The sequence below is a fragment of the Nematolebias whitei genome, chromosome 9 (genome assembly GCF_014905685.2).
Source record: "Nematolebias whitei isolate Nwh7 chromosome 9, NemWhi1, whole genome shotgun sequence".
In the NCBI taxonomy this organism is placed as follows: domain Eukaryota; kingdom Metazoa; phylum Chordata; class Actinopteri; order Cyprinodontiformes; family Rivulidae; genus Nematolebias; species Nematolebias whitei.
This window is the reverse complement of record NC_056506.1, coordinates 34318086-34331072: the sequence shown is the minus strand read 5'-3', so window position 1 is coordinate 34331072 and position 12987 is coordinate 34318086. Positions and strand designations below refer to the sequence as shown.

General features: G+C 40.4%; 2 protein-coding genes across 2 annotated transcripts; both read right to left on the bottom strand.

The window, feature by feature from the left end:
- Positions 1 to 1083: 1083 nt before the first annotated feature.
- Positions 1084 to 3656, bottom strand: LOC119414233 (phospholipid scramblase 1). Its single transcript, XM_037681332.1, is given in 6 exon segments — positions 1084 to 1105; positions 1107 to 1189; positions 1347 to 1452; positions 2873 to 3065; positions 3156 to 3233; positions 3332 to 3656. Coding segments are annotated over 6 exon segments (807 nt in total).
- Positions 3657 to 4965: 1309 nt separating this feature from the next.
- On the bottom strand, positions 4966 to 12685 carry chrng (cholinergic receptor, nicotinic, gamma). The gene is made up of 12 exons (XM_037681687.1): positions 12622 to 12685; positions 10810 to 10946; positions 10682 to 10726; positions 10478 to 10602; positions 9651 to 9806; positions 8405 to 8508; positions 8126 to 8326; positions 7912 to 8026; positions 7705 to 7819; positions 5884 to 6133; positions 5673 to 5806; positions 4966 to 5201 (listed from the first exon to the last, which is right to left on the bottom strand). Exons 1-12 carry the CDS (start codon positions 12683 to 12685, stop codon positions 5034 to 5036), a joined length of 1614 nt encoding a protein of 537 aa, XP_037537615.1. The 3' UTR covers positions 4966 to 5033.
- Between the last annotated feature and the right edge of the window lie 302 nt (positions 12686 to 12987).

Here is a 12987-nt window from a genome sequence, read left to right as displayed (position 1 = left end):
TGGGCCCATGAGCAAGGCCCTTAACCCCCACCATCTGCTTCTCCCGGACGCCCTAGATAGCAGCTCGGCTGTGGTAGCTCAGTGGTCTGTGGTTGGAAGGGCATCTGGCGTAATACCAATTAATAAGTCTTTGTGTGACTGCTGTGGCGACCCTTAAAAGAAGGGAGCAGCCAAAAGAAGGAAAAACTCATTTTTTAAAGCTATGCTGTTTGTCAACAACGGTACATCAACCATTAGTTGTACTTTTTGAACAGGAAGTGTATATTAAAGGAAGACTACGTTCTGTTTTGACATGAATAGAACTAGTCAGTACTGCATTGGCCTCGGAGTTCTCTGTATACCTTTTGTGTACTGTAGCCTATGTACTTTTTAATGTTGTGGTAATTCATAACTACAGTTTAGTGTAGTTTGTACAAGAAACAGAAGTTAAAATACGTACCAGTAAGAAAGGAACAGCCAGAAGCAGGAGTTTTGTTTGTGACTCTAAATTTGGAGACACTAAGAATGGAAATAATCCATAAATATTAAGATTATTGAGTTTAATTCAGAGATTTAACAAAAGTGTATCACAAAGAAATCAAGTGACAATTTTAAGGAAAACCTAATGTGAGCGTTGCCAGAACAGCCTCAATGAGTACATTCAAATGTCTGAAGCCTTACTGGACACATGGGCATCATTTACTGCTAGAAAAACAGTCAAAACAGAAATGCTGTGATATAATTATCCCCACTCTTCAAAATGTCCCACAGTGTGACAGACATTGGACCTTTGTAGCATTACAAAGCACAAATCCAACAAAGTTTTAGTTGAAATATTGAGAAAAATAAATAAATTTAGTGAAGTGTGCAAGAGAAGCAAGAACCGTGACTCTAGCAAGACATCAAAATTCAAAAGACATAATTAGGAGAATTGAACTAAAATTGCATTATATTGTGAAAAAGCAGCGAGCGTTGAGTGACTTTGGAGAATTGTGCACTTGAAACAAATCCAAAACTTCTCCTGAAGCCCGTCAGTAAAGTGGAAGAGGATTTTTATTTGATGCATTAATTCAAAAGACAAAATCGCCCTCAGTTTACAAAACTTTACTCACCGTCCACCCCAAAATTCACAATTCATATTCTGTTCATCGTTGAACCCGGGCCACTTCTTGCTTATTGTTCCCACTCGCTCCCCAATGTTGGAGTCCACCTGCTGTGTCGTTTTCAAGTCAAATACCAAACAGTGGCGCAACTTTCTTTCTTTGTTGAAATCAGGTCTCTCTTGTAAATGAGTCCTCGAGGCACAATGGGACTTACCTGTCTAAATAAAGGTTGAATGAACTTGTGGATCATGATGATTTGGATACCTGGACCTGGTGGTTGGAGGAGCAGCGGCAGCAGGAGCCCTAGATTCTGACTTTGGAGGCTCCTTCTGAATTACAAACCTCCAGGAGAGGAATGAACATGCTCCACATGACAAACAACTCAACCAGAGGAACCCAGAAGATAACGCGCAGGATTCTTGCACAACTGACAGAATATTTATATCAAATCAGTCTCTGGTCAGTGAAATCTAACTGGACACAACTTCATTGAGTTTGGGTTCTAGTCTAGACAACTCTACAAGTTAATCCTGGAGTCAGATTTAGGCCACCCCAAGATGGAAGTGCTTTGGTTTGCCTAACAGAGCTCCTTTTTCCGTTTCATTCCCATCAGTAACGCCACATTCCTTCCTTGAGAGGACCAAAACATCTCTCTCTGGATTTCCAGGCAGACAGCTGGTCAGTTCATGAACTCTCTCAGGTTCAGGTTACGCCCGGGCCGCTATTTACAGAAAGCTGCTAGTTGAGCTGAGGGTGGGCAGAGACAGGGAACATGGAAAAAAAGGCTCATGTGATAGTTGTTCAGCCTGACAATGGTAAGTGTTATTTTACAGTATAGCCTCAGAACAAAACCCAGTTTCCAGAGAGGTACTGATGACATCTAGGATGGAAATAAAACTGATTAATATCCTATTTAAGAATTACATATCAAGTTGTGACAAATCACACAAAGTTGATCTTGGTTTATCTTCAGTCTGAGTTTACCGCCTGGAGCACATTTTGAAAGAAAGTTGGGACAAAAGCACATTTATCATTATGTTATTTTATTCTCTTCTTTTTTTGGGGGGGCAACATTTTAAAATTGTTTGGGAACTAAAATGAAAATTGTCATGTCATACAGTGCATTGAATGGTGACGCTAAATACAGCAGACCAAGCTCTTGTGCTGAGCCACAGGCTCTTTGTAATGTAAAGTTTGCTTTAAGTTTTTATCATTAGTTTTCTCACATAATGATTTATTCTAAAACCAATCAAGATGCGTGATGATGTGCACAATTAAAACATCAGATAAGCGCTCCCCTTTTCAATTTCTAAATCTAAAATCACCACAGGCTCAAAGATGGTGGCAACATTTCTGGATTTTCTTTTTTCCTCATGTGTTTTTCTTTTTTCATGTAATGATGTCATAAGTGACGATCAAGCCCTTGTGCCTTTCTTATATTCAGTTCATATTTGAGGCGGCCATTTATAGGAGCACTGTTTAATGCAAAATGTGAACTGTACAAGTTTTGTTGGCAAAAAACGTATCATTTAAATGCAATAAGTTAAAGGTAGTTAAGTTTATTGGCTGCATAAATCCCTAAAATACATTTTAAATAAACTTAAACATTAAATTAATTTGAACAGATATATGTTTAAATATCTGTTAGCTTATTCAGCTTATGTATCTGCAAAGTGCATTCAGAAAATGGGTGGATAGAGGATAAATAAACATAAAAAAGTTAATAAAACCATGAAATCTTTTGTCAGTACTGAGACGAGAACAATCAAATCTAACCCAGACTGCTGTACCTTTGACATGCTGCGCCGATGAGACGGTTTTGAGGTGAATGTGCTCTCATCTCCATCAGGCAGCACCCGAGGCAGCAGGCGTCGACCCCAAAGGGTCTTTTGAACTAAAAAACCTGCTGTCCCTGAGAGTCATATTCCTTCAGGGAGCAGGATCGAGATGGACCGCAACACTGGAGGCACACACAGGAGCTCTCTGACAGAAAGAGAAGGTCAACAAAACCTGACAAGACATCAAATAACTTCACATGTTTGCTCTTCATGTTCTCAGTTAAAACATGAGCACCATCCACAACCACAAACTGCTGTGATCTTCTGCCACCTGTCGTGATGCTGCAGGCTCTTCTGGAGACACACTGTGGCCCTGTGAGGAAAGGGCAATATTCTACTTTACTAGACAAATATGCACAACCCAGGCCAACACATCTGCATGCACTAACATGTGATGCAACACATCATCACCTTGCAGCTCTGGTCTGGCTGTGATATGAATCTGACTGGCTGTTTCCAGCACAGACATAAAGTCCAAGCTTCCTGTATCCTCACGTTTCTGCTCCTCCACCTCCAGGGTTTTTACTTCTCCCGGTGTCTGAACACATAAATCCTCCATCCCCTCCTGCAGCGTCCGATCTGACAGCTGTTCTTCAGACCCCCAGTCGGGAAGCTCTCCAGTCCGACCCACGCAGGAAGACCCGCATCTGTTCTTAAATGCTTTGAAGATCATCTGGATGTGCTTCTCACGTCCAAGTCGACCAAAAGGAGCAAGCTGATTGGTCACCGCTGACATGACGCTCCACCGGACATGTCACACAAAGATGACGTTTCAATTCCAGTTGTCCACAAGTTGCATAAAATCTAATTTTTTAAGAGGATTAGGAGAAAATCCTATAAAGTGTGATGCTCTTTATTGCTGAGCTTGTAAATAGATGTAGATTATTCACATTTTCAAAGCATAAACCTGCATTATAAACATTTAAAGACTAAAAAAGCCCTTACCTTAAACACACGCTTGAAGATGTGAGGGTAAACTCCTCGTTTACAGACGGGGCTCCCTCTTCAGTGTTTCTCAGAGGGAACTTGCTTCAGCTCCCTGGCAGCAAAATAAACATCAGCCCTTGCATCGCAGCCAGCCTGAGTCTCTTGTACATTCATGTCACCCAGCAGCCTTTCAGAGCAGTTTCGCTGACAGCTTCAAAGAAAACTGCTGCCTCCAGTGCCAAAGTGGCACCCAAACAATGTCATACGTTCAAATATAAAAGTTAGAAACACAATCAAAAGTGTCTTTCTTGGTTCTGAAGCAGCCAGCTTCCAGCAAGCAGTCATGATCCGAGGTGTTTATACGCCAGCCTCTTCACCACCTGTACGTGAGGATTCACATGTGCTTTGTGCATGTGTGTGTGCATGTCTCACGTCAACTTTCTCTGTCTCAGCCCAACTCCATCTCAGCCAGCCGGATCTGCCTTTTGTTGTGCTATAGAAAAGCATCACTCAGCCATGTAATTGAAATCCTGCTTCCAGAGGTGGGGGGGTAGTGTAGTGCGATTGTGTTTCAGTTGGAGGCCGGAAATAACTCGGCCTCAAGAAGATATTCAACATGACAAAACTTTATCAAAACCACTATCTAAACAAATCCTTTATATTGAAGTTTTTGTTTACTGTATTACAAACTAAAGGCATGCAGACATACAGTAGACAATTGCTTTGAACTGAATAAACTTTAATGGTAAATGAAGCATTGTTTCAATGAGCTTTAAAGGTACCAACAAATGTATTCATGTCTGTACACGCTGTGTCTCAGAATGATCTTTTATAGCAGTTAGCATATTAAGAAACACTGAGATGGAAAGACTTCTTATTCTTTTACAGCACTAGGGAATGTGTCAAAACATTGGACAGCTTCAAAAGTCATTAACAGCTGATTCCAGTTCACAACCACTGTTATACTGTTGATACTTTGTCATCATAAACAAGTGCTGAGGATGCTGTGATAGTTCAGATATCCATTACCGCTCCGTCTTCGTTATCTAAGCCCCAGACCTTATGGACAGATTCATCCTGTCAGATTCTCAGTTTAGTTTAACAAAATAAATCAGAACGATTTCCTCCTGGCTCATGCCATAAGGTCTGCTCCCCCACCCCTGTTCACAGCTACAACAGTGCTCTCTCATGGAGGGAGATACTTCCTGGGATCCCCAGGGAAAGGCGCGGAAGGCGGCTGGTTGAAATACCCCATCAGGAAGATACCAGCGGTGCCGATGAAAAACACGAGTGCCATAGCAATAAAGCAGACCCTGTCGATCACCCGGGCGACCAGGAACCATTCTTCATTTTCCTAGGATTAAGTCAAATGATAGAGTATGACTGACTGCATGCTGCTTCTGACACCACACTTAAAGTGAACAATGAGATAAAACATAAAGACATCTAGCGCTGATTATCTTATGGAGAATATTCAAACAAAGATGGCCACCACAGCTGAACAGTGTTGGCTAACTCAAAAATGGCTATAATTCTGTCAGCTTTTCAGAAATTAGGCTAAAATTTAGTTTGACAGTAGTTGAGTGTCCTTCACAACACATACCCTGAGTATCAGTACTAAAAAACTACTTGTACTGTTATTTTTAAGATTTGACCAAAACATCTGAAGTCATCACACCCTCATGACCTTTAAAAACTCTACAAGTCCTCTAGGTCAATTCATTAACCCTTACAAAACAGAATATTTTATTTACAGATGATTTTGCAAAAAACAAACCAATAAAACATCTAATATGAAAGCTGACAAATATTTGTAACAGCTTACACTTTGGAAGTTGCTCTGTTGTCTTGTGGTCTCAGCAATGTGTTTGCAGGAGGCTACGCACTGTTTCAGTTCTGGAGAGGCCTGTGCCAGACTCAGACTAAGCCGCTCAGCTGTGTCCCCCGACAGTCCGTCGTCTGGGCGCAAAACAAAGCAGGTATTCATGTTCATGTTGTCATGAGACACACACTTTTAAAGATGTGCAAATGCTTACTAAGCTTTTCCAGCACGGATCTCATCAACCCATTCCTCTGTTTGAGTTGGTCAAACATGAGCTCAGATCGAGCCATTTTCAGTGAATATTCTTCTGCTTTGGTCATAAGAATCACCGAGCTGCGGCGCCTGCGGGTTATTCTGTCTGCAGACATGGGTTCATCGCCCCCACTGTGACATCGTCTGTCACTGTTTGCTGCCCAGCGTTTCATCCTCATCCTCAGCAGCTGAGGCAGGATGTTGAGGAAGATCTGAGGGTGAGATGGGATTCAAGGGAAACAAAAAAACTACTAGAAAAATACATTTTCTGTGACAATGTAGTGGTAATGCTCAGTGCTAAAAGACTGAAGAAATTTGATGAAAAGGCTGAAACTCAATTGTAAAAGCTAAAAAGAAGCAGAATACTAGCTAAAACCTAAAGGAATCGATAAAATTTTAAAGGAACAAAATGCTATCTCAAAGGTAAAACCAACTCAATTTTAGCTTAAAATAGCAAAATGGTAGCAGCCAAAAGTACCAAAACACTAGCTATAAGCTAAAAGTAGTATCATAAACTAAAAGTAAGTTTCTTTTGGCTGCTCCTTTCTGCAGGGGTTGCAACATGAAAGATTTGGGAAATCAACAGTGTTCAGTCAGGTCATCTGGACGGTTTCTTGTTTTTTTGCTGAGACGTTTCATCTTTCATTCAAAGGACTTCTTCAATCGGAGAAGCCACCAAATTAAACGGATTCCCACAAAAAACATACTTCATAGTGGGGGGAAAAAAAAAGTTTTCTGGTTGTAAAATGGACTCTGAGACCCACCCTCTCCTCCAGGGCCCGCCCTCTCCCATGTCAACTCCTCTGAGACAGTCATGCCAAAGTGGTTCAAAACACCAAAGTTCATGTTCAGTAATCTAGATATAAAATCCAACAATGTTCAGTCAGGTCATCTGGACGGTTTCTTTTTTCCTGAGCCATTTCGTTCTTTAAAGGACAAGGGAGAGGGTGGGCCCCGTAGGAGAGGGCGGGCCCCAGAGGCCGTCTTAGCACCAGCAAACTGTTTTTTCCCCCACTATGGAGAATACTGTTTGTGGGAATCAGTTTTGTTTGGTGGCTTCTCGGGATTGAGGAAGTGAAGAACAAAATGTCTCAGTAAAAGAAGAAACTGTCCAGATGACCTGACTGAACAGTGTTGGATTTTTTACCTGGATTATTGAGCATGAACTTTGGTGATTTGGGAATTCTTCACGCTGGATGCCCTTCTTGACGCAAAATGGGTTCAAACCAGCAGCCCCAAGATTACAAGGCTACAGCACTTAACTGCTGACCTACCACAATGCTTGTTAGACCTAGCAAAATGCTACAAGCTAATAGTAACAAAATACTATGAAAGTTGCAAAGCACTTGCGCAAAGCTAAAGTAGTAAAGTGCTACACACTCTACTCCACGTAGCCAAGCCCCAGTTCAAAACTAAAAGTAGTAAAAAGTTAGATAAAAGTACAACGACAAAGTAGAGCAAGTAGCTGAAGTAGTTTTCACCAGATCAATGTTTTTAAATGAAGTACACATTTCAAATTTCTATGTGGATTTTTCTGTGAATAAAATTGAACATTTTGAAAAGTATAAAAGCCACAAAACTCAAAAGTCATAAACAGAATGTCCTGAATGAGGTGAACATTTTGACATTTGAATGGTACAAAAAGCACAAAGTATGCTGAAGTAGTGACAGAACAGAGAGACAAAGAATGAAGAGAAACAGGATCAAAGGTCACACAAATACACTTTCAGATGTTTGTATGGCAACTTCAGAAAATGTCCGAAGAAGTGACCTTGACACTCACCTTTCTGACTTGATTTGTCATTTTATGTGTGTTGGGGGTCCTCAGAGATACATTGAGGACTATCACACCGTTCATCACTACCATGGTGGTCACTGACATCACAAACATCAGATACCTTCAGTCAAAAATTCACAAGAGACATCTCTTACAGCACTGTTTCAGATCAGTACAAGGTAAACTTCACATAAATAACTCACAGGAACTTACTTTTCAATGAGAGGCACAGCTTTTGATGTCTCTGGAACCTTTTTAGCAATGAGGAAGAGGAACACAGTCTGGCCCAGAAGGCTGGCAATAGACATGAAGCACTTCTGACCCCCAGCTGTAAGATTCAGTCAGATTTACCAATGAAAGGACACACACTCAGAGGTAAAATGACACTGCTGGAACAGAGGCCTGAATATGTAGGAAACATCTGAACCTTTGGCAGGTAAGAAGTAAACCAGAAGGCCGAGGGAGGAGAAAAGCACACAGGGAGCAATAATGTTGATGATGTAGAAAAGAGGCTTCCGCTGGATGATGAGGAAGAAAACTATCTGCTGGTGCTCCAGTTCATCTCTAGTGTACTGAGAGTTGATCACCTTCTTGGCTGGTCTGTGTTTGATGGCCCACTCTCCATTCTCTACAAACCATCAGAGACCAGGACTGGTGAGTGCTTTTGAAAACAAACATTGATATTGATATTCAAATATTTCTGTACCTGTAAAAGCCTCTGGGTCAAACTCCACCCACTCCAGTGTGTAATTACCAGTATAATTTTTCTGGAGCACCAGCTCAACCTCATTGGCACTGTAAGTCTGGGAGCTGAACACAGACAGCAGACATGTGGGCCTTCTCCAGAGCAAACACAATCACTTCTGCTTTACTTGAATGATGGAAAGGGATCTGAAAATAATTTTCTGTATTGGAAACAGTAAATTGATTTTGTGTTTAAAGAAACAAGGGGTACGCCAATGTCACTGAGGAATTTGATCTGTGAATGTTTTTAGTTTTCGAGATGAGTGTTTTTCTGGATTAGATTTTGACATGGCAACCCAATTTTTGATAGTGACCTTTTTATGCCTAGATTCAGCCACACACTAAAATGGAAATCTGCATGTTGTTTATCTTTCAAGTTAACCATCTCACAAGGTAAAGATATATACATATGGTGGCAGCCATCTTGGATTTTTTTTGGAAGGAATCTTTCTTACGCCTAGATGTAGCCACAACCAAAATAGGAGCCAGTACCTCACTTATTTTTCCAGTTATCATGCTCACAACATGCACTAATGAACAGACAGATGAAGTATATTCCCAGTTCCCCTTCTTCACTCCACAACGGGGGACAATGAAACTGGAATATGTTAGTTCTGTTCTTAATATTGTTTTGATGATAAATGTATATGCTGTGTGTTTGAGTAGCTTTACTTATTTTTTTTTTTTATGCATCTCAGCTCCATTTCCTGTTTTCTTTTCTGTATTCTTTTTAGTTTAGTTCAGATTTCTGGCTTTTGTTTCACACCTGTTTTGACCATAAATCAAGCAGATGCATATTAGACTACAATATCAGTACTTAATGGATTTGACAGCTCATTAAATTGGCAGAAAACCCTCCAGCAGTTTTGCCAGTCGCAGTGCATCATCTGACTTTCCACACACTGTTCTAGCTGACTGTCGAGCAACTGCCTGATAACACTATGGCTCCACTGTTGTTGCCTGTATTTGATGTCCCAGCTTCTTGCAAATGGAAGAAGCAAGTAAAGATAATGGATGATGGATGTATGGATCTATCATTATTTGCCAAATCCACACTTTCATTTAACATATTGTGCACTACTTCTTTTCCTGTGTGGATGAATAAACTGTTCAGACCACACACTGTACATATTTGTCCTCAGAACAACATATGATTTTTTAATACGCAAGAAAACAAGATGATAAAAACTGGCAGCTTGTGTACTTACCGGAAAACCATGGTGCAGTTTTGCCAGTCAAAGGGAAAGTAGTTTACAGTGATGGGACACGCACTGCGGTAGATGGCAGGAGGCAGCCAGTAAACACAGCCGTCAGGATACACCAGTGCGTTGCAGTAGTATGCTATTTCAAATTGTCCATCCACACTGCAAACAGCAACAAAAATGATTATAGTACGGTTGATACTTCAGCACAAATCAGGTTTCAATCAGGAACACTTCATGTGCAGATTTAAGGCGGTCCTAGTCAGTTTGTTCACATCTGAACCAGATTGACTGATTTTCTATTAATTTAAAATCAGTAATGAAACATGAATAAAAAAGCTCCATGTCTACTTGTGATCATTCTGACAAACATTATAAACTGGTGGTCTTTATATGGAAAGTTCTGTGTAAGATTCAAGAACATCTTGCTGTGATCCTTCTGTATGTTAAGGTGTATCACCTTCAATCTAACCTGAAATTCAGAAAAAAAAAAGTTTTTGCTGACTACCTTAGTGTTTGGAAAATTTGATAATTTAGTACAAAATGTTGGAAATTCTGTAGGATTTTACTATCATCAGATAAATTGTTTATAGATAAGTATTTTGGACGCCAGCGTACAATAGAACCACATACTTTGCACCACCATGCTGCCTTTACTGAAATAAAATAAAAGAATATGTAGAGGTTTTTCTCAAGGTTGCAAGAGTTTTATTAATATTTTTTCAGTTTCTTTGTTTTAAACTCATTTTGTGTGGGTTAAATAAAACACCCCTCTTATTAGAGAAACAGTACTTCTTCCTGATGTGATCATGCACGAGGGTGAACACACTCACTTGTTCTCTAATATGATGTCAGGCAGCCAGATGTTTTGGGAGGGAACCCGCAGCTGAGACTTTATGTTTCCATATAGAGCTGATCGAGGTGGCTGGTCCCACCTAAGTCTGTAGTCACACCATTCCTGAAGACAAGAAATCTCTTGGTTTGACCTTTGATCTTTTTCATGAAAATACTCATCAGATGAACACGAGTAAAGTTACCATTTCTATCCAAACACTGGTCATCAGGGCCTCCTCCTTTTCGTTCTGAGGTAAGGAAACAATATAAGCTCAATAATCTGTGCAGTAACTGGTCTTAATGAAAAAACATCAGACTGAGCACTGATCACCAGAGAGATGAGGTTGGTAAGTGTCATCTTGATGAAGACCTGAGTGATGTTTCCATTCTTCTCCATTGGCCGGACATTTTTGTTGTAGCCCTTCATCAAATCTTTGAAAAGTTCTCCCTCAAGATTGACCGCAGATACTTTAGGGAACACACACAAAGAAATACAGTGAGCCTTCAATATATTCCGGTTCACTTTTAGCGGCTTCACTTTATCACTGGGATTTTAAACCCAGTTGTTTATATTGTGTGTACTGTACATTTTGTACACTACTGTACATTCATCTCATCGTCATCATCTTCATTGCGATCGCCAAAGCGTTTAAGAGCCAATGAAGCAAATTAAGTGTTTATAAGAGAATGGGGAAAGTTAATAAGAGTGTAGGAAGGGTTTGTAAAGCCTTGAATATATATAAAAAATAAAATAAGCATATTGCCACTTCGTAGATTTTTACCTACTGCGGGAGCCTCTGGAACGTAACCCCCACAATAGGAGAGTATCAGAGTATCATTCTGTCTTCAGTAGATTTACAGTAGTCTCTTGTTTATCACAGGTGATAGGTTCCAGCCCCCCCACCCCCCCACCCCCCCACCCCCCACCCCCCACAGCAAAGGGTTAACCCTTCAAGAAGCCACTGCAGCACAGAGGAGAAATGCAGGGGGGGAGCTTCTCCCTGCATCCGTGGGCTGCACACAGGTGCATCAGGTGCTAAATCATTAAAAATATCTGTATTTCAAATAATCAGCCAATTGTGTGTCATGTCCAGTCTTACTTTGCAAAACCACGAAAGAGTCCTCAAAAAGTCCACAAAAGTCGAACTGCAAAGTAGCAAGGGACTACTGTAGAGCAAAGATTGATAACGGTATCACAATCTTGTTATAATCATATTTTTAACCTTTTAAAGATAAAAAGAATTATCCTTGGGAAGTTTTTGTAGTTTCTCGTTTGTGATTTAAAGAAAACAGATGGAGGCCTCTTATATTTCTTTACCTAAAATGAAAATCTCACTGTGCAGAAAGTCAACACACAGCCCATGTTAGCAATAAGACATCGTGCTTTATCAAACACAGGGGTCCCTCAAAGATGTGTACTCGGTCTTTAGCATTTTAATCCACTGACATGTGACATCAGTGCTAAATTCAGCACAAACCAGCTAGTTTGCTGATGACACAATAATATGAGACCCATCAGCAACAACGATTAAACAATTTATGGAGTTGAGGTGGGACAGTGAGCTGGTGTGAGGAACCCAGCTTGAATGAAAACAAAACTTAAGAGCTCATTGTAGAGTTTAGGAAATGGTATGAACATCAGCAACTCTTCTTTGGAGAAGGTCAGCAGCACTAAAGTTTCAGTTGCTTACAAAACAGTTGATCTCTCATGGAAGTAAAAAAATAAAAATATAAACACCAAGCCAGTAAAACCCTGAACAGCAGAGATTGTATTTTCTTTCAGAGAGGCCCCTCTCAGTCCTCACTGTTTTATACCAGGGAGCTTTGACAAACTCCTTGATGAGCTGCATCATATTCTGGTACTTAGTGTAAATGACAGGAAGACTTTGCAACATGATGAGAGTTGGTCACCCTCAACATTGGAGTCGATTCTGAAGAAAAATGCACAAAGAAAGCTCTAAGTCTTGAGAGAAAATATTTTCTTATTACTGTATCTTGCTCATAAATCATGGTTAAATTAATGTGAGTGGGAGAGGAAGAAAAAGAGGGTTGTGTGCATATTAATATTATTTGATAATAAAAGTCCAATTTATCTTATTTGAATCATGCCATGCAAAACCTGTTTGTAGCTGTGCTTTCCTACCTGCAGTAGAAATGATAAGGGCTCTTACAAAGAGAAGCACAGAGCACCGAGGTCCGAAATCCATGAGTGTGTTTGCACAGCACGGTCTGAGACAAAGCAGCATGTGCACACACGAGAACAATCAGTCGGAGGTTTTTTTAGGTTATCTGTGTCCACGCGTGTGAGTGAAATCAGAAGTCAGTGGTGTGAGGTGTAGAGGAGGAGTTGAATTTAAAAGGATAATGGTGGGGTGGGGTTGATGATTGTTAGGATGAAATCCTAAAGTGTATTTTCAGCTGCTGCCTGCTGACACACACACACACACACACACACACAATTGTGGCTGCATTCCAGTGTTACACACAATGAGTTGTAACTGTGTTCAGT